Source organism: Rhopalosiphum maidis, chromosome 1, assembly GCF_003676215.2.
Source record: "Rhopalosiphum maidis isolate BTI-1 chromosome 1, ASM367621v3, whole genome shotgun sequence".
In the NCBI taxonomy this organism is placed as follows: Eukaryota; Metazoa; Arthropoda; class Insecta; order Hemiptera; family Aphididae; genus Rhopalosiphum; species Rhopalosiphum maidis.
The window spans coordinates 69,753,409-69,777,237 of record NC_040877.1 but is presented as its reverse complement, the minus strand read 5'-3'; the positions used below and the strand labels follow the sequence as shown (position 1 = coordinate 69,777,237).

The window sequence follows — 23,829 nt, the reverse complement described above, 5'->3', positions numbered from 1 at the left end:
TACATAATATTATTAATATTATTGTCAACTGTTTCGAAAAGGCATTATCGTATGGACTGTGACCTAAATATGCTCAAAATAAATTATTATTTATCAACTTCCTAAACAAATCGACAAATCGCCGTATTAGGTTATTGTAGGTAATTGAATATTATGATGTATACATTGGTCGTGTTGAGTTATAATAATATTATATGGCGCAAGCGTATCGTTATTTGAACGTATTTGAGTATTAAAATATTAATATCAACAACGGCGTAAACACAATAACAATAACAATATAACGTCGCGCGAGTAAATGGCACCACTCTGGCTATGACCAACGGACGTACACCGTTGTACGATCACGCCATGCCGCCCAACGCTTATCAGAGGTATAAATAGTCGTTCTGCTTCTCTATTTCGGCATAACACATTTTTTGTGCAAATATATTCTTTGGTGAGTACAAAACAGTAATACATACCTAACAATAATCATTATTCATATACATAATATACGTTTTTCAACTTATTCGTTTGTTTTATTTTTATTTCTATTATAGTCTTCACTCTATTTTTCTTCACGAAAACCAACCAAAATCCAAAATGGGCGCTGAAAAAGTATCCATGAACATCGTTGTCGTTGGACAAGTCCAATCTGCCAAGGCCGTCAAAATCGTCGCCAAGGCCGCCCCAGCCACCAGCCAATTGATGGTGAGTACCCGTTCTACGTATAGGTCAATTTATAATATTCATTCAACTTTTGAATGGTTCCATAGTTGTCCATATGAAAATTAAAAATTGTTTAAACTCGTAAATTTGATGAATGTCTGCGTCCTAAAATTAATTAAAATCAACTATAAAATCACAAAATATCGTTAATAGTAATACATTTTTATTTGCATAGAATAATATTACAATAGTTATTATTGTAAACGATCAATGCAAATTAAGAAATATGAAAATTTAAGGTTTTTTTAATTTGTATAATATTATTGTTTCTACTTCTAATTTTCACATTGTTTTATTTGGGTATTGATTTTTCATTTATATAATTGATATGATATAAACTTATAATCTATAATTATATTTACACTTTTTAATTATAAGTGTTTGTATCTATTCGTATATTTTACACTATGCTTATTTATTTTGTTTCAGAACTGTTAATTCAACATGTAATTCATCCATCGCAAATCCAAAAATGCCATAGCCCAAACAATACTTTTATTTAACCAATTGTAATTAACATTACAAAATAAATCAATCATTTCCGTTATTTACACTGTTATTTTTTGTTACCTCATTATATTTAATTTTAAGATGAAATATGTAACGTAATTGAAAACTATTACTAAAAAGGTCTTTTATAGTTTATTATCATAATAATGTGATAACTATGGTATACAGTAACTAACAGATTGAATACAATCTGTATACAAACTAGTAATACAATTATAAATAATTATTATACACAAATGTATATGATCTAAGAGTAACAATGATATATTGTATAATATATTCTTCATATAACGTATTGATAATCTTAATATTGGTACTAATAACGATAAGACGATAACGTACAATCATAATGATAGTGTGTAGTTATTGTGAATACAGCTGACTACCGGAGGTGCATTTTGGCGCAAACAGTGCTCCGAAATTCATCTTTGAACCATTATCCATGTTTAACATTTGATAATATTTAGCTATTATAATTATAAACAAATATTATTTAATTATTTCAATGGATTTTGTAATATTATGTATTTTAAATGTATTTGGTATCTTATATAATAAATATATTAAATTGTCCAATACGAGTATATAATATAATATATATTTATTAAGATTAAAATTATCACCTGATAAAACATGGTGTGATTTTGCTCCAAATAGTTTTGTTCAAAATGAATCATATTTTATTTATAAAAATTACTCCAGAGAAAATAAAGCTAATATTTAATTTTAATTTTTAACTTAACTTAATAACTAATCAGCATTATTTATTTATTATTATATTTATATAAATACGATCATATTATTATATACGCTTTCCGTATAGTAATAATATTATACTGTATTTACGTTTTGTACGGTATAATTTTTCCATAGTATAATATAATTATCTATTATACAAAAAAGTTATGCATATATTTTATATCTTCCACATATAAAAAAAAAAAATAATAAAAAGAAGAAGTTGTCATAATTACAATATCTATAGTAACTTTCATTAATTTAACACTTCATACAATAATTTTTTCATTCAAATTTTAAGATTCAATGGGGACAATCCTCTGGGTCTGCGAGAGCGTAGGGTTTGGCGAGCGAATCGTTGAGTTAGCCGAGTTTCCCAGCATTTATTTATATTTCTACTTATACCTATATTATTATATTATCTATGTATAATATAGAAATTATGATTGTGTATTTGTTATTAGTAGGTACTAGTAAATTTTCAAAACAACAAAAGGTATAGAAGCCATTTTTACATATAAGGTTCGATTGATGTTCATATTAGTTTCTGTTTTATTTAGACAAAGTAAAAAAAAAAAAAACAATAATTTTTTTTTAGTTCAACAAACATGCTAAATAAATTTTACAGGCAATTCAATGTTTATTATAAAATACAAATAACCAATAATCGATTGTTGATTTATCTCATCAAAACATATTTTGTGATGGGCAATTAAATGAACCATAAATATCAAACAAATATTATAATTAATGATGTTTTTATATCATGGAATAAACAATATTTTAACTAAATATGGCGTCTTACTCACATTAACACTGCAGATACTTGGTATATGGCTTTATTCTACCCTTGTAAACACTCAATTATAATTTATAATACTCGTATTATGCGTAATTATTATTATGTGTAATGTATATTATTGAGTTCACATCATAATTGGAACTATTTTGTTTCATTTTACTAATTTATTATATAGACCCCTATTGAGTGATAGTAGGTAGTAAATATAATAATATTCTTATAAAGTAAAATTAAGTAAGTAGTATGAATTTGGGACTGCTGGCTCCATTTTTACAGGGAGATAAAAAAAGTTTACGCCGGAATGTCCTCCTTACAGTGTATATAATCTCCCTGTAAAAATGGAGCCAGATGCTCCAAATTCATACTACTTAAGTATGACATATTTCTGTAACTAGCTGCAATTCAAAAAAGTATGTTTTTAGCTAGTTAATAGGATATTTTTTTTTTAATCAAAAAAAAAAAAAAAACAATGAATTTTAAAGACAAACATTTTTTCACTTATCAATATTTATGTTTATCTACTGAGAATCTTGACAATTAAATACAAATTAAATGAGGTTTTTGTTTTCAGTCAAAAAGTGGTCCGATGAAATGAATGATAAATATAATATTGTGTTGTTTATCATTAATAATTAACGTATATTTGTTAGACTTTGGTCGTTAAAACGTCGATAAAACAAAATACGATTACAGAAACATATCGGAATAGGAGATGGACGATTTTATTATGAGATTTCCAAAAAGTAGCGTTTACTTTGTATTTCTATACAATATCGAAATCACATCAGTGTACTGACATTGATTTAGAGCTTATATTATATAGAATAATTTGATCGGTATCCATATGAGAGATACCTTTTATATAACATATATATTGTCACACACGTGTCGGATAAGTTCGACGTTATAATAATGAGTCGGAAATGGTAATTTTCAAACAAATGATGTTTACTGTCTATTGAGACAAATGCGCGTGTCTTCTGCGAGAATAGTGTCTGTGAAAGACGTAGGTACTCGGCATTATGCGAATTATGAAATGTATATAATATATATGCGCGCTAGAGTTGACACGCGCAGCTATCTGACATACAGTTTCGCATGTGATTAAATTATACGTCATTTGTTTAATATAGAATCACATGAAATACTAGAGACTAAGAGCTACAGAAACTCGCTATTTTTCCAGTTAATCGTATGATCACGATAAAAAAATCTTATTCCCACGACCCTTCATTCAATATTTCACACATTTAAAAATGACTTAATTCATAAGTATACAATTATTAAAATAAAATATTAATTAATAAACAAAAAAAAAACAGCATGGATTTAAAGGGTACTAAGCAAATTGCTACCTTCTTAATTTTTACTTAAGCTATTATACTATTATAATTATATATATATTCGTATATATATATATATATATTACAATTCACTAAATAATTTTTAAACATGTCTTAAGAGCATTTGGAACAAATTCGGAGATAGGTGTGTAAAATAGTTGAATGGTGAATTCGAATCTGTTTTCAGAATGTTTATTGTAGAATTTTTAAGGAGAAAAGAAGACATTGTATATTTATTTTACTCTGACCGTTTTATGTATTTTCTTAAAATTAAGGCAAATGTGATAATATAAAACGGCTCAAAAAAAAACCCCATTTAAATTTTACCTAAACAATTTTAGAATAAGGTTAAGTGTGATAAATATTTTATGTGTATCTGGGTTTATATGTTGACGATATTTTATAAATATATATGTGTAAAATAACATATAATACTCATCATAAAATTTTAGTTTTCATTTTTTAATTAAAAAAATATTAATCTTAAAAACTTCAAACATTCCAAATTCCAATGTTATTTAAATTTATTTAAAACTAAATTAAATTACAATTTCAAAATTCTCAGTCTGAATTTATGCTACTTATATTCTAGGTAAAAATGGTTGAAAATGTAATACGAGATCCCATATTATATGTTATTCTTTTAGTTTTAAAAATATTTAAAATACATTTTGTGTATAATTTTTTTTTTACAATCAATTTTTCTCTTTGGTTTAAGAAATTTAAATTATATAATTATTGTTTATTATAATTAATTCAATACATTTTAAATTTAATACATAACATATCATATAAATACTTAACAAGTATCGTAAATAAATACATTTTGTTGGCAGTTGTTTTAACTGAACTGCTCTGTGGTATAAGAAATATTGAGTCAATGAGATGTAAAACAGACAAACTTGCAAACTAAAAACAGAAAAGGATCTTAAAAATAATTCAATAGCTGTCTATTTTATAGCACAAATACACTATTATTTACAAGTTTATTTGTATTTATTTATATGTTTATTATTATGATAATAAGATAAATATTATTGTCAAAACTTAAAATAAGCACCCAGTATAATAATTATTTGTGCAGATACAAGTATTGTATGTTTATAACCAAACACGTTTAAAAGAAGGAAAAAATATTTTTCAATATTTCAAATTTAGAACCCTAATTGTATATTATTATATTTTTATTGTTATCAAAGTACTATATTATGTCTAAATGCATAGGTAAAAAAAGAAAAATTATAGAAGTTATAGACAATACATTATATTAATAGTGTACATAGTTTTATTAAATCTAAATTACAAAATTGATTTATACAACGCATTAGAAATCTATAATATTAAAAATTTTCAAAGTAAGCTCTAAGTAATAATCTAAAAATATGGAAAAGGAATATTGGTTATTGGTCAGTGTTAAATAACAATATATCTACTTATAAATGTATATATATATATATATTTACTGTATTCGTATTCGTTGTAAATTATATTTCTGAGTTAAAAATAAAAAAAATTTGACTATTGCTATTGAAACGATAATTCACCAAAAATACAAATGTTTACAAAAATTGTGAATTACTAAGAAAAAAAATTATGTTATTTCAAAAAAAAAAAAAACTCGAAGTAATAATAACTTATACTATAAATAATGCAAACTTCAAAATTTCAAAATTTCAAAATACTTAAATGTTTGATAATTAAATAACATTCAATTAGTTATGTCAGACATATTATGAATGAATATAGTACCAAAAAATAAACTTATTATTAAAATCTAAAATACATAATTTTATAATATAGGTATTTCACTTAAACAATTATAAAAAAAAATTATTTGAATGGTTCATGACAATTATTGCTTATTAATTATTATTAAGTTGTATAATATTATGCATTTAACATTATTTGCTACGTTTTTTATTATTCGTAATTTATTACTTTTGATGCAATATTAATAATATTGTGTTTTGAACGTATATTAAAAATTAATTATTATATGAAATAAGTAAAATGAAAGAACATTTTTTTGACGAAATTATTTTCTTGAATTGTGTAATTTTATTTTACTAATTGGTTTGTATTCTTTTAAAATGTATTTTATAAATAATTTTATTTGTGTAAGGTATAAGGTATAAAATATCAGTCCATAATAATATAATATCTAAATCACGCCACGTCCGACTCATAATACTATAATCACGCCACGTCTGTCCCACTTCTATCAATCCTCGCGAGATTAGCGTATAAAAAGGCGTTCGAGATTTCGATTTCGGCATAACGCATTTTTTGTGCAAATCTATTCTTTGGTGAGTATAATGTGATTTATGAATAATAATGGTTTCAGCCGAATCGTCCGAATGACTATTAATTTTTATTTTTTACTTTCAGTCTTCACTCTATTTTTCTTCACGAAAACCAACCAAAATCCAAAATGGGCGCTGAAAAAGTATCCATGAACATCGTTGTCGTTGGACAAGTCCAATCTGCCAAGGCCGTCAAAATCGTCGCCAAGGCCGCCCCAGCCACCAGCCAATCGATGGTGAGTACTTACTTAATTATATGAGCTACCTATCTATGATAAATTTTGTTTTTAATAATTGAGGTAGTGATCTATATATTTATTTTACTGATTCTATTATTAATACACATAAATGATATATTAACTATATATCCACGTAATAACGTTAAGTCTTAAATACCGATTCAATAATCAGAGATAGAAAATATAAGTTAATATGACAAACAATATCATCGAATATTTTTCCTATTGAAGCATGTATAATAAAACATAAAAATCAATAGCTACTACCCACTTCTTACGCCTATTATAGATGAGTTCCATTATCAAGATAAGATTAAAATTACTTCGATAAAAATAATTAATAATAGACCTATTTTATCAAATGTTTTAAAGAAATGTTCTCACTTATAATTATGTTTTTTTAATAAGTGTTATCAAATATAAGTCAGTTTTAAAATAAAAATACGGTTCTTTTAGTCTGTAAGCTATAAACTATAGTCACTACAAAGTAAAAGTTTTTTTAATAACGTAAGTCTACTTTCAAGCTTAAATCATTATAATATTAATTATAGTCGGATAGATGTTTTGACATAAAAAAATACCAGCTTATGAGGAGCCTTAAACTGAAATATATATACATTTTTTAAACACTTTTAATAAAAGAAATGTGTAAACGACTTAGTATAACTCGTCGTCTATTGAATAATTTAGCATTAGTATTCTAATTAAATTAATAATCCTTTAATTAATAAATCCAAAATTGAATGAACATCGAATTTGATATACGTATATTATGTATATAATATTTTCTTTATTAATACTTATTAATACATTATCAGCAAGAAGGCCATTTGGGAGTATGATTAGTGACATATAATATTTATATTATGCTGTTTTGTTTTAAAATAATAAAATAAAAAATAGTGATAAATATTAAAAATAATCGATATGAGTAGTCTTAGATTAATTATCTAATCCCCAAACAGTAGTTATACTGAAATATATATAAATGAATAAAATACTAAAAACGAATTTATATGTATAATATCCATTACTCATTAGTCATTAGTCATTATAAATGATTTTAACTATTATATTTTATTTATTAAATCATATAAAAGTTAGTAAAACAAATTGTATAATGTTTTAATTTATAGCTGTGAAATATTTAATTATAATGAATAATTGTATTATAAAAACAATGAAAATTAATTAACTGTATAAATTATTTTTGTTTCAGATCTGTTAATTAATGTAGTTTATCCATCACAAACTCAAAAATGCCATAATCCAAACAATATGTGTAATTGATAAATCATATGTATTGACATTGCTAAATAAAACAGACTCTTCCGTTAATCATTCGTTTTCTATTTTTTTTTTTTTTATGTATACTATTATTATAGTTATCTATTAGTTAAATATCATTAGATGCACAATAAATCAATACTATATTAGTATAAATATGAAATAGTAGAAAGATCTCCCGACCTTCCTGTTATCTGTGTACAGTGTCTTAAAATAATAATCATTATTAAAATTACTCAATAAATATTTTAGATTAAAATCAACAACAGTACCTACAACAATTAATGTAACGCTTTGTTATTAAAATAGTGAAAGTATACTATCTACTTTATAGAATAAAGCAAGAAATCATAATAATATAATATACTAGAAAAAACAAATAATAATATATTGGGTGATTATTTTATCAAACAACACTCATTATTTCACTATATTTAACTTTTTTGAACATACATTTTTAATTTTATATTTTGAAGCACAATATTTTTTAGAGTATTTCTATACATTAAAATCAATAAAATCTATTAACTACACGTTCGATTTTCAATTTTTATACATCGAAATATTCTGACAAACATTCTGCTTCAGAATATTAAATTAAAAATATATGCAATCATTCTAAAAAATAAAAAATAAATAACTTTTAACTAAATAAAAAATGTTGTTTTATTCTGACTGAAAATTGTATAAAAAAAAAATATTTCCAAAAATGTTAATTGATTTTGAAATAATGAGTGCTGTTCTTTAAAATCATTGTCTTGTATTATACATTTTTTTTTAAATGTATAGTATGTCTAATTCGAGCAAATATTATCATAAATATTTAGTAACGCATGTTTATTATATTTGTTTCTATGTAAATAATTATTATTTCTTTTCAATATTCTTTTACAATAACAACGATTTTGTTGCATTAAAATATAAATAAAACTCAATAAAATGGATATCTGTGTTGACCCTTTCCCGATAGTAAATATCTTTAACCTCGATTATTTGTTTCCAAAATGTTTACAGTGCGTGAAAAACGCTTACCACGATTGCGAAAGGCTGTGCAAGTACATCGAACAGATAATACAATTATCCACCCACTGCAGTTTAGTAAGTCGTGTTTCTGTTAGTTTAATATTGTCATAGAGTTGTACATATTTATATACTGTACACAAATACGCTATTGGAATTTGTCATCGTAACTATATAGTGCATAATTAACAATCATATTTTCAAATCAATAAAATAAAATATAAAACATTTGCCGTGAAACGAATACACAACTTTAACACTTTTAAAAGGAATAACTAATGATATAAATATTTGACTCAATCACGGTTTTTTTATGTAAGGGACCACATACATTAAAAAAAATATTTTATTAACTAGTTTAACCAGGAAATTAAATTTTAAAATCCTGTCCGATTTAAATAAATTATACACAATTTGAGCCATGTGTCTGCGATCAATTGATTTTTATTTAGTTCTACTTAAATATTTACTTATTCACAGTAGTTTTAAATGATATACTTTCTAATGACATGTAATACCTTTGCTTTGGAATCGAACTGTATATGTACATAAAACTTCTCAAAATATTATATTTAAAATTGAGTTTTAATAATTATTTGTATAAATATCAATGTTTATCTACTATATAATAAAAATGCATTTTTATGGTTTATACTCGATCAAATCCTAGTCGCAATAAGTTATTACGGCTGTCAGATATGGTAGTATATAAGGCAATAAAATTACAAGTTATTATAGGAACGATAAATTACGTTAAGTCCTCCAACCTACAGTGTATACGTACATAACCCTAATCAACGAAAAGCCGATGTTGCGAGTTTTCAACCTGCGAGCAATGATCGACGGCGGGTAAAGCGAAAGAATACCAATAGTAATAATATTATTGTTAGTTTACAGTTGCAGACCGATTGTTTTCGTGTGTTAATGTTGCATAAGACGACCAATGCGGTGCGGCATTATCCGCGAGACGATTAATTCATAGAAAGTTTTAATACCTGACTAACGACCGTATACCGTATCTAGAATAAAAATATTATGTGTCTAACTACCTAGTTATATTACTGTACGAAGTTTTTTTTTTTTTAGAAATTAAGACCAGTATAGGTATCGTAACCACACACATACACACACGCACACGCACGGACGCGTGCGCGTATTTAATATTAAAGTTTGTTAGTTGTAATAATATTTTTTTAAGAATTAAGCCCTAATATATAATAATAATATAGCGTTATGGGTATAATTTTATTTTGTGTGTATATATTATATATGTAGTCGCTCGACCATTTATTTTATGCGAACGACATAATCCAGTATTTGGCTGAAAACTTTTCGACCGAACCGAAATATACGCATTATCTCGAAGGGATGTTGACATTGTGCTTGATGCCACCAACTCTGAACTTTGTGATGGAATGTTCGAATAACTTACCGATATTAATACGGTTCTACAACGTAATGGGTGATAAAATATAATATTACTATATAATTTTTTTTTTTTTTTTGTTTTTGAAGTCGATATAAAAATATTATCGACCTAAATTAAAATTAAAAATCCGATATACGGTGACGTAAATGTGTATGAATTATATTCATAGGTGCACACAAGGGTAGGGGTAGACGATTAGAGCACCCACATATCAAATAAATAATCATTCTTAGTATGCATTTTAAATTTGTATTTCATTTTTTTTCTATATTCATATTGACTGACTTGCTTTTAAAATCTACATATTTATAAAAAAAATCACAATTCCAACAATTTTTTATCTATAATACATTTATGTTATCATAATATTGTATTATAGTAATTTATTATCACAATTTTTATTGATTAATAAATAAGTTATTTATTAATTAAAAGTTAATATTAATAAGTAAATAAAATTTAATTTTCAATTAATTTTTTAGTTATTTATATTTATTTATTTTTGTATTTAAATCCGTATGTCTAATTAAATTACTATAGATGAATTATATGCACGGGGAATGTCAAATATATTAGCATTGGTTAACTTTAAGCCCGATGGGCGCCCGTGCATATACTTTTAAATTCTACGTATACCTAATATGAAATAAATAAATTTAATAAAAAAAAAATAATAAAAATTATGATTCTGTTGGGTATTAAACTGAAGCCAAATGTATTTGGCTGGTCCACGCGCATGACGAACTCAATATTCTTTTGTTCGGCGTAATCCAATCGTCTGTACTCAGGCGCCAAATTGTGCCGGAAAACTCTGTCGGTTTGCATTGCTGTCACGAAGCCGTAGGAATGAGTGATTTACCGAAAACATTGATGGAACTCATCGGAAATGTCACGAGCCAAACATTTCTTGACGATTTATTGAAACTTTCATATAACATCGCGACTTTGTCCGATCAATCTGGTAAATAGCGATACAATATTATAGTCATCGATTGAAAAACTAATAATTTTTCCGAGACAACTGTATATACATATTATAAGCTATTTATTTTGAATATTATTGAAATGCGGTGATTTTTTATAGAAAAAAAAAATATTATAATTTATAACAAATGGGGTCGTACTTTTTCTTGGGACGATAAATAATTTGCTGGTATTAGATAAAGACAAAAATACACGGTATTTTCCAAAAATCGCGTTTCAAGAGTACTCTCGATATCATTACAGGATAATTTATATTTCATAAGATTTATATTTTTATTAGTAATTTTTTTAATTTAGTAAATTGCCTTAATTTATAACGTAGTCTATATAATAGTGTGAATATATTCATATCGTTGGTTTATAAATATTTTACAATTATTATAATAAATATTTTAAATAAATTCAGTAAGCACAATTTAGGTATGAAAATCCTTGAATACAATTTTAAAAATTAAGTAATTCAATTATACTTTTGTATTAATTTCTAAAATTTGGTTATTTTTACAAATTAATAATGATTATATCATTTCAAGGTTTTTCAATATTATTAAGATTATTTTAGCGTAATATTTGTTTTTGTTCTCAGACCCATCCATACAATAAACGCACTCATATAAAATCGTTTTATTTATGACTTTTCTATATAAAAAAACTACAGACGATAACATTTTTATGGGTTTGACATATCGGTTTTATATATTATTATTATTTGACTTTAAAAATAAAAACACGATTTCTTAAATGTAAACAAACATTAAAATGTTTTAAGACAATATTGATACAAATCGATATTTCATATACTAAAAAATATTATTCTCTGTAACTTTAGATATTAATAAAAGCTGATTACTGAAATACACAAAAAAACAAATATTTTGCGTGAATACGTTTTGTTTATGTTGCGCGGGGGTCAGATAGTTTTTCTGCAAACAGTGCACTGATAATCTCTTTAAAAAAAAATAAGCATTGTAAACAAAATCACTTCATTAAAGATTAATTTTTAAATTTATCTTAATTCAAAGGTTCATATCGTTTATTAGAACATTTTATTTAGCTTAACATTATTAAATTATATGGTTTTCTTCATCTAGCGCTACACATGATACAATCCGACGGTGTACGGATACTGATCAATACTTTAAAACCAAATTTTCTTTGGATGCCATTGGTGTCATTCGAACGTTTTAATGTATGTGAATTTGTGATTATGCTGTTGAACCGGATGTTTTCTGTCTGGAGCTTGCAATCGAGTACAAGTAGTACTTGTATTCAACCGGCACTAGTTACTCGCAACACACTGGAGTGGGTTTTTTTTTTTTTTTTATTCGACTACTTGATGGCCACGATGATATTGTTCATAGCTTATAGATCGTTTGTATTCCATACAGAACCGTACTTTGCAATATAAAAATCGAAACTGAGAGAAACGACGAGAATAGTATGAAATTCAGAAATGATTTTTGCTACATACTCGGCGAGATTGTAGATAATTGTTCTATCGATGAAAATGAATATTCCCTCGATATTGTTACGGGTACTCGTGCATACTATATTAAATGAAACTAATACCTAAGTATTGAGTTATAATAATTGAACAGCGTAAAATAAATTTGGTTTTAATTTTTTAAAGACATAGTCATGTTATGCGTTTGGCCGGAAATCATACACATTTCACATTGGTTAGAAGATGTCGAATTTTACCCAGTCCGTGAAAATTTTATATTCAAAAGTATCATGTTAGATATTATAAATAAAATGTTTATAAATTTATCTTCAAAAATCAAGGTGACTTATAATTATTATATAACTTAGGAATATTGTAATTATTTATATTTTATAATAATCGTACGGTTATGTATTTTATTTCTTGATTTGGAATCCATATTTTAGTTTCAACAACTCAACACGTTTTTGATAAAACAATTTATAACGCTCGTGGATTTTAAGTATTCGAAAAATATTTATGGCGATAATTTGCATACCATTTTAAATCGGTCGTTGTTAAATTTACCATATTTATTATTGAACTCTGTCGATAGTTTGATAAAAACTAAATGCTGCAATGAGTTAAGTATTTTTTTGGTTTTTTTTTTTATTAGTATAACATTACGAACATATTATAATATTACTCGGTGATCTTATTAACACATTATAATTAATATTAATTTATTTAACAATAATTATCATTTTTAATATTTGAAGTCCTTATACATTTCTAAAAATAAATATAAATCTGAAATAAACTATAGTATATTATATTCCAAAAGGAAAACATTTTTCTTAAAAACTTAAAAATTAATATTAACATATAATAATGAAAATATAGTTTATTTTTAATAAATGTTTCTAATATTTTTTGTAATATTTATGAGTGTTTACTGTTGTAAGAATAACACTTGGCCATGGAAATATTATAATAAAAATATTATTTTCATTACATTCAGATTATTAGCTTTGATTAAGTCATTGAAGTATCAAAACAATTTTTCCTGCACGATGGTCAATGCTATAATTTGCATAGGAATCGTTTCAAATGACGATTACGATATCCTTAGGAAGTTTAAGGCTCTCAAAGCTGACTTATTGATCAATTGTAATCGTAGTGGTTTTGTGCATATATAAATATGGAGAAATTAAGTCACGCATGTTGTTTTATTCTTGCAGCTGTAATATTGGATACGTTGAAAACCCAAAGTTTTAATTTTCAAGACGTTTGCCAGTACGGATTAAATACATTGAACGTGTTTTTCCGAGAGAATCAGCAAAATCCCGAAGCTCAACCGATGGTTTTTAATATGGTATCGAGTATGCTCAAAATGTACTTTGACGAAAATTCTGTCAGAAACATTAATCAAAAGTATGATTATCATTGTATTTATTTAATATTTAATATTTGGTTTTTCGCATGTATGTAATATTATAAACCGACTGAGTCACGCATGGCATAAAACGGTATTTTCAGTATTTTGTTGGATTTGTTGCATTTTATTAAAAACGCTATAATTTGTTACAATGACCAAGTTGAACTGTTTATCAAAGCTAGAGGAATAGAACACATATTGAACGCCTTAACCGTGAGTACTTACTCATCTGCATCGTTATGAATTGGTGTCTGTATCATATAATATATTAAATTTACATATCAGAATTAAAACGTCGTGTTTAAAGTGGGGTGGAGGGTAGGTAACTGTTGATCTTTCTACAATTTGTCAGGCAGATATTTATAATATTATTATTTATTTAACAAGATGGACGGTTTTTTTTTTAATATTGAAAATAAATAAAAATTAAATAGAAATATATAAACAGTTTAATTAATAATATATGTATGTTATACGCAGAAAAAAATGTTTTAATTTTAATTTATATGAAGGCGATAAAATCACATTATACTCAATGTGCACAAAGAAAAATAATGTACAGTACTCGCTTGATTTTTAGATTTCAAAATATCCCATGCAGCTAGTAATGCTGTCGACACTCGTGGATTTAGTCGTATTCAAATCAGCCAAATGTCGTATTAAGAAGTGGAAATCCACCAAGACAGGAAAAGGTTATTTGGAATTGGTGTGCGAGATTTGGAGACGAGAATTAGTCCGGTTTAACTTCATAGGTCGAGGCTAAGTATACATAATATGATCATGTAGACTGTATAATAATGTTCATTCTTACACGAAAACTATGTTAGGAAACGATACTAATAAATTCAATTTTATTTTTACTTTCATCAGTACATAAAACAATCACATTAATAATATCACTAATCACTTTCGACCTCTAACACCGATGACTTTTTATAAGTACTTCGATATTTTGTTGTCATCGGAAAACCGTATCGGCGTTTATTAAGTCGGGTTTACTACTGTCGTGATTTCGTCTGTCATGTCGTACGCCTGTTATCGTATTCCGAATGCAAGTGTGATATCATTCACTAGGTAACCATGATATACCGAAAAATTTGCAGAGTTTGGTCACGACACTACAAAACAAACTATGTATAACTGCGAACCTGTCTCTACAACCATTAAAACATTATTTCACCTGGTATTCTTGTTTCTCAACTTGTTTTATTATTATTGATTATCTTCTACTCTCACACTTAATACAGTTATTACACTTAATACAAAAAACACATTAAAAATCGATAGATAAACTAAAATACCAATAACATTATCACGACTGTTGTTCCAGATGACGAATTTATATTCGAGGAGCAACGGGACGCGACCACAGCGACAAACATAGCCAGCCTTTGCAGTCCGACGGTGGAGTCCATGTTCCTGTGTGCCCAGCCGAAGATTTATTTGCTTGTGCAGCTAGTCGAGTTCGCCGGGTTGGCAAATGCTCGGCTGCACGAAAGGTCCTGGGACGAGCCCGACAACGATATCGAGGAAAGCACGATTCGGGCTTGCGGTCTGGTGTCCGGTCTCCAGGATAAAGCCACCGTGGCGCACATTTATCACTATTATTCGTTGAAAGTCGGAGAGGTCTGGAATGAAAACTATATCGTCGCGACCACCGGTAACGCCGACGGCGTGGAGTTGTCACCCGCCATATCGCAGTCAGCCGATGCCATGGCCGTCCGGCACGCGTACTTAATCGCGTTGATCACAATGATCAAAAGCCGTGTCACTGAACTGCACGTGGGCAAGTCGGTAATTCTTAAATGTTACAATATTTTTGTGCGATAAATTGGTTGTTTGTGACTCAATAATTTAAAAGTTATGGTTAAGGTAAGCAGCAGCTTAACTTTTTTCTATTTATTTTCTATTTATTTTTTATTAAACTTTTTTAACAAAAATGTTTTTTTCTAATATTTACTTAACCAATAATGAGTCACTTCCAATAAATTCAAAGTTATATTTATTTATAAATAATTAAACAATAATTAATATAATACAATTATTTTTTTCCATTCATAATATAGAATATGAAATCAAATATGTGATTCTTAAATTTACTTGTTTCAACTAGCTAGAATTTTTTAGTAAAAATAATACATTTTGTAAACATAATTTATTTTAAACAATCTGTTAGCTATTTAATATTAAAAAAAAAAAATAATAATAATACTTAAATCAAGTCAATAAGTTTATCGTCTGATTATATAAATTATATTACTGAGTGAGTTAAAAAAAGTAAGCTACTAACAATAAAAATTTTAATATTTTTATATCAACTAAAAGTCAGTTAAAAAATATCATTAACTTTCCTAATCTTAGAGTTTTGTGTTATTTTATTTATTTTTTTACCTTTTGCAATATTATACTTTTCATGTTCGACTTATACTTCGATAGATAACCACAATAAGGGATGATGGCGTTTTTTTTTAACAATTTTGGACTTGACATTTTCTATGTCATTTTCTATTCAGATAACTTATGCTTAGTACTTAGTATTACACTTTAAATTAGAGGGAATTTCGTCATTCTAAGTTTCTACCTATTTATGTCAATGAAGAAGCTACTTCCGTTGCAATATTTATACACCATATCGTTAAACAAACTGAATGCCAAACGTATATGTGATACGTAGAAGAAAAGATTTCCTACACGCTATTTTAATCGTTAATTTCATTTATAAGAATATTTAACGTTATAACAATATAATATAATACTTAATTGTACATATTGTAACCTCGTAATTTTAATTATATTAAAATAATAATTGTTATTTAAGATGCTTGGCTCATGGTTGCTGACAATTACCTAAATAATAATAATAATAATAATAATTATTATTATTGAATATTTTCGTTATACAATTATAATAGGTAATAATAATTACCGCTCTATTAAATAGTAGTACGAATCGTATTATTGTTTTGAAAAAAAATACAGATTAAATCTTATGAATAATGCTTATTGATTTTTTATTTCAGGAAATCGAACTAGAAAAAAAACTGTACGAAGAAATAAGACATTATAATAATTTTAAAGCTCACTATAATGACGCGTGTGTGACACGAAATGCACTCACATAATCTGTAATGTAAAGGAGAGTTCAGTGACTTATTAAAGTTATAAACAGTGCTTATTATATCTGGTAAATTATAATAAAAATAATTATATATATTGTTTACATATAATTAACTATATAACATAATCTGATTTATTTCTGTAAGAATATCTATTGCACGTACTCGTAAATTATACGGTTTATGTTAATTGCTATTATTTTCAGTGTTATTTTAGTAATTCATATTGTTAAGAATACTTTCGTATGTTAAACCGCTTAAAACAATATAAATCTGTAAAATAATTTATATGAAATATAAAATATATAATGCATAGCACGCACTTGTAACATACGTATTTTCACATTTAAAATAAAGTTCCATATGGTATCTATAATTTTAAAACGTCTTTAGATTAATAATTTTGATAATAACGTACATTTATAATATTTATATTTTAATTACAAGTCTGTGTGCCTGCGATAATGTCTTGTGTTTTATCTAATTTTTAGTTGAGATATTGTAGAATACGAGTATATTTGAAATTATAGTAAAAATGTATACGATATAATATGGCAAAACATGCAAATATAATTAATAATATAATTTTTATAATAATTTATAAGTTAAGCCGCGTATTTTAAAATAGTATACAAGGTTGCTATAAGACTTGCAAAATACTATCAGATTATTTTAAACATAGGGTTGGATAATTTTGATAGTTTTTTTTTAATTTCTTCCGATGATGTTATATTTAAATTATTGATTTTATTGAATTTTTATTGTTTAGTTTTAAAATATTTAAGTTTGATTTTTTCGCAATGTTTTCTTAATTTATTGCTATAGTTAATACAATATTATTTTTTTATATGGTTAACAAAATATTATCGGAAATAAATCTCGAATATAATTGTTGATACACAATCAATTAAATTTTACGAGTTAAAGTTGTGTAAATACTGTGATATACATAATTTCTGCATATATTCTTCTGGAACTAAGTGATTATATATATATATATTAGATTATTCCAAAGACTTTAGACTAAAGCGTATTATGATAAGAATTTTTTTTTTTTTTGAAAATATGAACACATATACGATAATATAATATATTAAAAACATTTATTATGTGTTTAATGTCAGTCAATAACTATCGGTTATTAACAATATTGAAAATATAAAAACAAAATTTCAAATAATTATCTAAGAACATACAAATATGTGTATACACAATATACACGGTAAAATATAAATCTAAGCATATCCGTCGTCAGTGCAGTGTATTTCTGCAGGATAGGCGAATCATTCGAGTGTTTTATTTCTTGTAATCGAAACCATGGGCACCATGTCCGTACGATGATAAACCTAGGCTACTGTGTCCCAAAGAACCACTGTACAGGCTACCTGCACCGTATGAAGATGCACCGTAACTGATGGCAGAAGATCCGAGTCCGTAACCGATTGATGGGCTGACGTGACCGATTCCATAACCGGAACCGTAACCAATTGCGGAAGATGCAAGTCCGGTGCTATAGCTGGAAGCGACTAATGGTGCTGCGTGGTGGACGGCGGGCACGATGACTGGAGAAGCTACTGGTACGGGAATTTGTTTGACTACTGGAACTGCGTACGGCTTGGACACTGGAACTGGAACGTCACGAACTACTGGGACTGGGTAAGGCGATGGCACTGGGTGAGGAACGGGCCTGTCGACTGCGTATGGAACGGGCCTTTCGACTGGGACTGGATATGGGGCTGGCACATGTACTGGGTATGGTTTGTCAACCGGGTAGGGCACTGCATGTGGTACGGGGACGGGTACGTCATGGGTTACTGGCACTGGGTATGGGGCGGACACCGGTTGTGCGTGTTTGTTGATGATGTGCACTTCCTTGGAGATTGGTACAATGGGGCCGGTTGTTGGTAATGGAGCGGCAGCGGCAGCGGAGTATCCTAGACTGGAACCGTAGCCCAGACCGGAACCGTAGCCTAGACCGGAACCGTAGCCCAAACCAGATCCGTAGCTGAGACCAGAGCCGTAGCCAAGACCGGAGCTATAGCCCAGCCCGGAACCGTATTTCAAACCGGAGCTGTAGCCCAAACCAGATCCGTAGCTGAGACCAGAGCCGTAGCCAAGACCGGAGCTATAGCCCAGCCCGGAACCGTATTTCAAACCGGAGCTGTAGCCCAAACCAGATCCGTAGCTGAGGCCAGAGCTGTAGCCGAGACCGGAAAGTCCTAATCCGAATTCTCCTAAACTTCTCTTTTCGTGTTTCGCCGATTTCTTTTCGTTAGTGGACGCGTCGGCCCGGACGAGGGCTACGACCGCCAATGTGACTAGAGCTGTTGCCTGTAAACACCACAAGTCGCATACGTTTAAAATCACATTCAAAATGATTAGAGAATAATATTATTAGTTAATCGCCATCACGAATTTTAAGCGTTGTACTTACGAATTTCATGTTTAGTGTTGATTATTGGAAGTGATCCCGTTGAATGATGATTATTGGATACGGTCGGTGGACTATATATACAAGTCTGCAGACATGCGTACCATCCTCCCCACCACGTTATTTGTGTACAAATTGATGAATCCAGTCAGTCGAACCCGTACTGGTTTATTGTGTCACATATTCTATATAATAATATTAGCTATATATTACACGGTAACGAGAATCTATAGTAATATTGTGCCCGTGTATAAATATTATATTAAACAAGTTGCTCGTCACGAATGACAAAATCTGGAATATTATTATTATCGCATCCGCGGTTGTCGTCGTCCTCGGATCACGTAATTCAACTATGTAGGTAAACTGTTGAATCATTTTATAATAACTCGCATGTATACGTATTATACAGACTAGTTATAATTTGGACTTTGACATAGTGTCGGTGTAGATTATTCGAAAGTCTAAATGTATAGAATACATATAGGTATACACTATCTTAATATAGACACCAACGATTGCGATTTTTTTACACAATATTTTTTATATCGGTAGCTGAATTTTTTTTTATGTATATATTTTTATGCTACCGTAAATTAATATGAGATTATTGCCAACACAATATATGTAAATTTATTTTTGAATAACGTTTCTGCCCTAACGTACAATATGTATTACTGTGATCGTTAGTCGGTCGCACGTGTGTTGTAAACATGTGACATTTAAATGTCGCGTACGGGATATATTATGTTGTAAATAAGGTTTTATAAATAATTTAAAAAGTTACTTTTGCGAAATCGTATGCCGTGTAAAGCGTTCAACGATTTTTCGAGTTTTTCGACATCATTACAGTTTTCAAGTAATGTACCACATCGCACCGAGTCGATGCCAAACATTAAATAAAAGAAACACTAAGTTTCCGTTTAAAGAATGGTTGGCTGAAAGAAAATTAATAATCAATATATACCGTAAATGGCTTAAGAAAAAATATCCTTATCGACTTATATATATTACCACCTCTGTTGTCAAATAGATAATTGCTCCGCGGTAAAAACGAAAATAACTGTATAATATATAGTGTAATTATCCTAAAAATTATAAAAGTATTCTACTTATGGAAAATAATGTAAACTTTTGTTGATCTGAAAAGAAAAAGGAAAAAGTTGGAGTAATTGAAAAATTTGAGATGGTGAGTTTTTATTGCAATTCTAATTCTACGGGGACTAAAATTTAACGAAAAATTCGAAATATTAATATTCGGTATAATAAGAATCAACTGTATCAAATAAATATTTATACTTACGCATGTTTGAAAATTTATTATTTGTGTATAGTAGTCACTATATTATCTAAGATTTAGTTGATCGGGAATTTTATTATATGAAATCGTTTATAATATATTTTTAATTTCAAATATTTGAATAATTAATGATGTCGATAAAAGTTATCAAAAACTAGAAGTAAAATTGAACAAAGAATTTAAGTAATTTCAATTTTGTGCACATAATAGGTATTTTGGCTTCTACATTCAAATAAAAATCATAGATTTTGTCTTACTTAGTTCCTTTCTCGGTCACTATTAATCGTCGTGCATATAGATACTTTTATTTTTATTTAAATGGGTTATTTTGTATTTTAATCATTTTTAAGTTTTATTAATTTTCAATTAGTATAACTGTGTAAGACATGTTTATGTACCTAACTTGTGTTATTTTTAAAATTATTAATTTTGATTAGTCATAATATGTAATAAATAGGTACTGTATAAAATGTTTATAATCCATTGTGTAATACGGTTTTACGGTATGATACACGTACAATACAAGGTAAAAAGTGGTATAATATAATAAATAAATAATATACCAATATATTTATTTCACCTTAAGTATGAATTACGTTGTAGATTTACCTATTTCTATTTTAGCAGAATATTTTTTTTTGTCGTACATCCAATAACATATAATATATTATATACCGAATACAATAAATTTTACGTTCTTCGTAGAAATCTGATTTTTTTTATTTATTAAATAAAATGCTCAAAATGATTTTATTGACAGTCGATTTTATAAAATGTATCTTCATTTCGGTTTACATTTCGTAGAAATAAAGTGGTGTTAAAATTGTAGCACGAATAGCTTTAATCTATTAATTTCTAAAACGCTTTCATCATCAAACGTTAACTTTATTAATTGCACATTTAGTTTGTCGAGTGCCAAAACTTTAGATCCATTCAGTTATATATTTGATACGTACCTTTGATATCTGACTGTAATGAAATATACAGGTACCCGGTATTTTGTACTTTTATAAAATACGACTTATTTTCTTTTGATATAATTTTGGTCTTCATGCCACTGCATATTATGTGCTTAGTTAAATCATATTATTTAAAAAAATATATGAAAACACCTGAGCAAACCATGTTTTGTTTGGAATGTTAAAAATAGTATCTACCCAATGCTTAAAATCTTTTTTTTCTTTTGATTGCCTATATTATATGTATACAGTGAACATTATTTTATTATATTCACGAACATTATATTCAGTAGCTTAAATGAAGTGTGTAGTAAGATCATTTCGTGGGATACAATATGTCCTTGTACGAGCGTCGGGTACAAAATATTAAATTTTTTTGCCGATATCAAAACATTATAATGGTCGGGACATTTTATCAGATCGAAAATAAAATCAATTAATTATAATAATACACGTGTTCAAAACTAAGTCAGATCACCGCGGGATCGTAATAATAATAATATAGTATACGGTCAGCGTTCGATGTTAAATGGATTTAAACTCGTACAACAGCATAGTAATGGTGATGATGATTATAATAATAATACACTTAATAGGTTGGTGGATGAAGCGCTTTATCGAGCTAGCCGATTGGACGCCACCTAAAAGTGGAAGACAAAAAAAAAGCATGTGTATGTTAGAAATGCGTTTTTATATCCGCTCAAACGACGTCATTACCGGGGCGTGCGGAAAATCGGTCGATCAGCGATTATACGATTTACTTATAACATAGGTATAAATACGCGTAGTATGTTCCGGCCGATGTTCATATAATTTCGCGTAAAGGTCTTCCTTCCGACCGGCGCGCACAATTACCTAATGGACGCGGATAATGCAGTATCGAGTGTCGACGCGTGTACGGTACACGGTTAATGTGTGTACAATGTATACTTAGCGTTATAGTAGTATGATGTTAAAATACGACTGTAGTCAATGTGCCTTAAAGTTCCGTAATACGGCCCTAATACCTAATATTATTTCCACGAAAAATTGATTTATCTAAATATGAGTTTACAACAATTGTCCAAAATAGAGATAATATGTAAACCATTAAATTGGAATTTTCTTACAGATTACCGTTGTGGTAACCGCATGTGAATAGATTGATTGATTGCTATGTCACAGCTTCGTAGACATAATATATTTGGTTGATACAGGACTTTTGGGACGTACCTATATTGTTTAATATAATTACAGGCGTGGTATTGAATATATTCCCATAGCCATTTTCGTCCACTATCAAAACAATAAACTGCCACCCTCCTAATAATTTGAATAGATATTTATTATTTTCTGCCAAAAAAATTATTATATTAATTTGTACGTAAGGACTAAAAGAATACACATCTAATATGAATTAAATATTCCTTTAAAAAAAAAAAAAAAACATTTGAACATCATTTTTTTTTTTACTTAGATATTTATATCCCGAATAATAAAAATTTTATTCTTTTACGCGAGAATACAAATCAAATAATTTGTGTCATAATTTAATAAAATTAAAAATGTAATTTTTAGTGATTTTCTGTGATTCAATTTAATTAAAAAGAATAATTTTATATTTTAATTAGAATATAAAAATAATTAGACTAAAATTTCGTATATTATTTTGGTCTTGTAAAAGAATTTATCTAGAAGATAAAACATATTAAATGCCATTTTAGTCTGAAATTATCAAATATTTCCGTGGGTACACAATTTATATATTCTATGTACAATTATTTAATCGGCTGAAACCCTATAATGAGAATTTTATA

At 27.5% G+C, this 23,829-nt stretch overlaps 2 protein-coding genes, 1 long non-coding RNA gene and 1 pseudogene across 4 annotated transcripts; 3 read left to right on the top strand and 1 right to left on the bottom strand.

Moving 5' to 3' along the window:
* Window positions 1-298: 298 nt before the first annotated feature.
* On the top strand, window positions 299-1,258 carry LOC113549557 (annotated as a pseudogene).
* A 5,089-nt stretch (window positions 1,259-6,347) lies between these two features.
* Window positions 6,348-7,987, top strand: LOC113549551. The gene is made up of 3 exons (XR_003404933.1): window positions 6,348-6,410; window positions 6,493-6,643; window positions 7,866-7,987. It is a non-coding gene; the product is annotated as an uncharacterized LOC113549551 (long non-coding RNA).
* A 4,819-nt stretch (window positions 7,988-12,806) lies between these two features.
* LOC113550558 lies at window positions 12,807-17,349 on the top strand. Its single transcript, XM_026952520.1, has 9 exons — window positions 12,807-12,900; window positions 12,997-13,151; window positions 13,257-13,432; window positions 13,811-13,959; window positions 14,031-14,223; window positions 14,329-14,440; window positions 14,808-14,979; window positions 15,558-16,021; window positions 17,248-17,349. The coding sequence occupies exons 1-9, from the start codon at window positions 12,807-12,809 to the stop codon at window positions 17,347-17,349; spliced, it is 1,617 nt and encodes a 538-aa protein (XP_026808321.1).
* A 1,086-nt stretch (window positions 17,350-18,435) lies between these two features.
* LOC113561126 (keratinocyte proline-rich protein-like) lies at window positions 18,436-19,936 on the bottom strand. Of its 2 annotated transcripts, XM_026967359.1 has the most exons (3): window positions 19,778-19,936; window positions 19,518-19,674; window positions 18,436-19,427 (listed from the first exon to the last, which is right to left on the bottom strand). In XM_026967359.1, exons 1-3 carry the CDS (start codon window positions 19,784-19,786, stop codon window positions 18,640-18,642), a joined length of 954 nt encoding a protein of 317 aa, XP_026823160.1. In that variant the 5' UTR covers window positions 19,787-19,936; the 3' UTR covers window positions 18,436-18,639. The 2 variants fall into 2 exon arrangements, with proteins under 2 accessions (XP_026823160.1, XP_026823159.1); XM_026967358.1 differs by having other exon boundaries at window positions 18,436-19,674.
* Window positions 19,937-23,829: the final 3,893 nt, after the last annotated feature.

Coding starts and splice junctions, on each gene's coding strand:
- LOC113550558 (XM_026952520.1), top strand. CDS start 12,807: ATGAAATTCAGAAATGATTTTTGCTACATACTCGGCGAGATTGTAGAT. Junction 12,901..12,996: donor TTCCCTCGATATTGTTACGG/GTACTCGTGCAT, acceptor AATTTTTTAAAG/ACATAGTCATGTTATGCGTT. Junction 14,224..14,328: donor GTCAGAAACATTAATCAAAA/GTATGATTATCA, acceptor CGGTATTTTCAG/TATTTTGTTGGATTTGTTGC.